Genomic DNA, 2,737 nt, shown 5'->3' with positions numbered 1-2,737 from the left:
GGACGGGCCGCCCGCCGCTCTCCAGCAGAGCGGTGCCCTGAGCACGCCCTCCCCGGAGAAACGCACAGGGGCGGCAGCCGAGCTCCTCTCGCCCCACATACTCAGGACGACAGGGGAGGGTAGCTGCCCCGAGAGCCGGAGAAGCCAGGGACCACAGGACACAGGCGCGTCTGGAGACGGGAGAGCGACCACCAGGCTGCCAGGGAGTGAGCTGGCCACCCGGGAGCCGCCGGGCCCAGCGGCATCCGCCAGCTCGGAGCAGGCGGGGTCCAGGCAGAGACCACTAAGAGGTAGCTATCTTGCCAGGCTAAGAAGGAGCAGCTGGGGTCCTGGGGCTCAGTCCAGAGAGCAGAAAGCGCAGGAACCCCCTGGCGTCGGGCCTCACGCTAAGCGGGCACCAGGGAGGAGCTGGCAGAGCCTTGTGCAGCAGGCGGGCACCTGGGCTGTGCCATGGGAGCTCCAGGCAGAGGGCACCCCGGAAGCCAGGCCAGCCCTGGGGTGATGACCTTGTGGGGGCTCCTGGAGGAGGACACCACCCAGAACCTCACTTCAGACAAGGTCTCTATTTGAAAAAGCTAAATACAACAAACAAGCCAAGCCCCGAGAGAAAACAATAAACACCTGTTTCATACTGTTACTGGAATAATTAGACGTGAACTAAGACTAGCATGTTCAAGAAAACAGCAAGATGGACAGCTTTATGTGAGAAATGAAATCTTAAAAAAAAAAATTCTGGCATTGAAATGAGGAACTGCGAAGTGGGTCTAAGAGTAATTAAACCCATGCCCTGGCCGGGCAGCTCAGTTGGTAGAGCATCATCCCGATACACCAAGGTTCAGGCCTGATCCCCAGTCAGGGCACAGGCCCAGGTTGCGGGCTCAATCCCCAGTGTGGCGTGTGCAGGAGGCAGCCAATAGATGTTTCTATCTCTCTATCCCTCCCCCTTCCTCTCTCTAAAATCAGTAAGAATATACGAACTTAAAAAAAAGAAACTTATTGGAGTGTTGTTTAGGTAGCAAAAGACTGGCTACAGTAACGAACATAATGCACTCATCGAGGAAGCGTCAGCCAGGCATTAGAACGCACCTTCCCAATGAGCACTAGGCCACACGGGAAGATCCGATGCCACGCCAGGTGGGAAGTCACGTGGACGGCACGATCCCAGTATCATTGATCCCAGCAGACAGCACCCACGTGCCCACCAGGTGGGCACAGCCGAGACGGGAGGCTGACAGACCACCAGCGACGCCACCCCTGCTACGAGGACGGCCGACCTCGCGCCGCCGCTCACCTTGTCGTCCGCCTTGATGGAGCGCAGCCGCATGGTGAGCTGGAAGCGCAGGAAGTTGTTGGTGCCCATGGACTGCAGCTCCAGCAGCTTGCACAGCGCCACCAGCTGCGGCCGCGTGAGGTTGTCCAGGGTCAGCTCGTCCTCAAACAGTTTGGAGAAACGAATGATTTCCTCATTGCTGGGTCTCTCCCCGGTCTCTCGGCAGCACCCCTCCCAGGCCCAGGGGCCACTCGCCCCAAGTGAGGAAATGAGGAGGACCGGGAGCTGGGGGAGGTGGACTGCCTGGACTATCAGGCACAACCTCAGAACAGCCCCTAAGACTCAACCCTGAGGGCAGCCCAGCCCGGGGGGTAGGCTGGCGACTGGAAGAGGCCCGGCCTCCCCCTGCTGGCAAGGAGGCCCTGCCACTCTCTCCCCACCTCAGGCATGGCTGTGGAGCAGCCTGTGGTCCATCCTCTCCCCTGCCCACCCCCCGCTTGTCACACTGCAGGGTCTTAGGTTCCTCATTTGCCAAACTCTCCCTCTCCTGGGGCTGCTGCAAAGTTGGAGGCAGAGACAAGTAACTGAATGTCAGCGGGTTCAAGTTCTCGCCCGCCTGCCCGGGGAGGGGGGTCAGGAGCGCCCCCTGCTGCTACAGTAGAAAAAGGGAGGATGGCAATGAGGACCACTCCCCAGGGAAGGCAGGTGGCCCGAGGCTCTAACCAGCACTAAGGACAGTGGGCTGAGGCCACAGGGGCTCCGAGGCATCAGGGCACCTTCTGGAAAAACAAGGAGAAGTCTTTGGTGGCGCTGCCCGTGGCCGCCTTGTTCTTCAGGGCCATCTCCTCAATGGTGTCCTGGAGGAACTTGGCCAGCTCCAGCTTGACCCGCAGCTCCTTCTTCAGCCTCTCCTCCTGCGGGGCAGAGACGGGCGCTATCCTCTGCCCAGACCCTCCCCGACGAGCGGGGCTGGAGCGTCCCCTCCAGCTCCTGCCTCCCACTGTGCCACCCAGAGCAGGGCTGGCAGAGTCCACACCCGGCTGGGCACGTGTCCCCACAAGACCTCCCTGACCGAAACAGGCAGGGCCTGCACGGCTGGGGGCTGGCCCGCATCCCACCCCACGAATGGTCTCAGCCCGGCTTGAAGACACGGGTCCAGAGCAACCATGTTGCAAACACATCTAAGAGAAGGCGACCCCCCGCGGGCGTGGCCACCGCGAAGGAACACGCCCGAAGCACCTTGATGGACTGGGTCTCGAACGTGGACGGCAGCATGTTGGGGAAGAGCTTCACCACGACGGGCAGCAGGAACTCCATGAAGGGCACCACGACGAAGACCAGGAAGGGCACCAGGCGGAACAGGTCGGCGCAGATGCGGAGGAACTGCAGGGAGCGGCGGGGTCAGAGGTCACGGCGCGCGTCCTGCAGGCCGGGAGCTCCAGGCCACTGGGACCCACAGGAACTCCC

General features: G+C 61.5%; 2 protein-coding genes across 2 annotated transcripts in view; one reads left to right on the top strand and one right to left on the bottom strand.

Annotated features, from left to right (window-relative positions):
- The window catches only part of FGFR3 (fibroblast growth factor receptor 3), a 20,523-nt gene extending 19,683 nt beyond the window's left edge, over positions 1-840 (top strand). The window contains exons 3-4 of the mRNA XM_014533490.1: positions 78-81; positions 402-840. Of these exons, the coding sequence (XP_014388976.1) occupies positions 78-81; positions 402-570 (173 nt within the window). The 3' untranslated portion in view covers positions 571-840. The remainder of the gene's footprint in view (positions 1-77; positions 82-401) is intronic.
- LOC102241844 (LETM1 and EF-hand domain-containing protein 1, mitochondrial) overlaps positions 1-2,668 on the bottom strand; it is a 13,142-nt gene extending 10,474 nt beyond the window's left edge. The window contains exons 1-3 of the mRNA XM_014533491.1: positions 2,510-2,668; positions 2,045-2,184; positions 1,292-1,493 (exon numbers count right to left, since the gene is read on the bottom strand). Coding sequence (XP_014388977.1) covers positions 1,292-1,493; positions 2,045-2,184; positions 2,510-2,587 — 420 coding nt within the window. The 5' untranslated portion in view covers positions 2,588-2,668. The remainder of the gene's footprint in view (positions 1-1,291; positions 1,494-2,044; positions 2,185-2,509) is intronic.
- Between the last annotated feature and the right edge of the window lie 69 nt (positions 2,669-2,737).

The sequence above is a fragment of the Myotis brandtii genome, unplaced genomic scaffold, assembly GCF_000412655.1.
Source record: "Myotis brandtii unplaced genomic scaffold, ASM41265v1 scaffold986, whole genome shotgun sequence".
Lineage (NCBI taxonomy): Eukaryota > Metazoa > Chordata > Mammalia > Chiroptera > Vespertilionidae > Myotis > Myotis brandtii.
The sequence above is the reverse complement of the archived record's forward strand: the minus strand, read 5'-3'. Positions and strand labels throughout refer to the sequence as shown.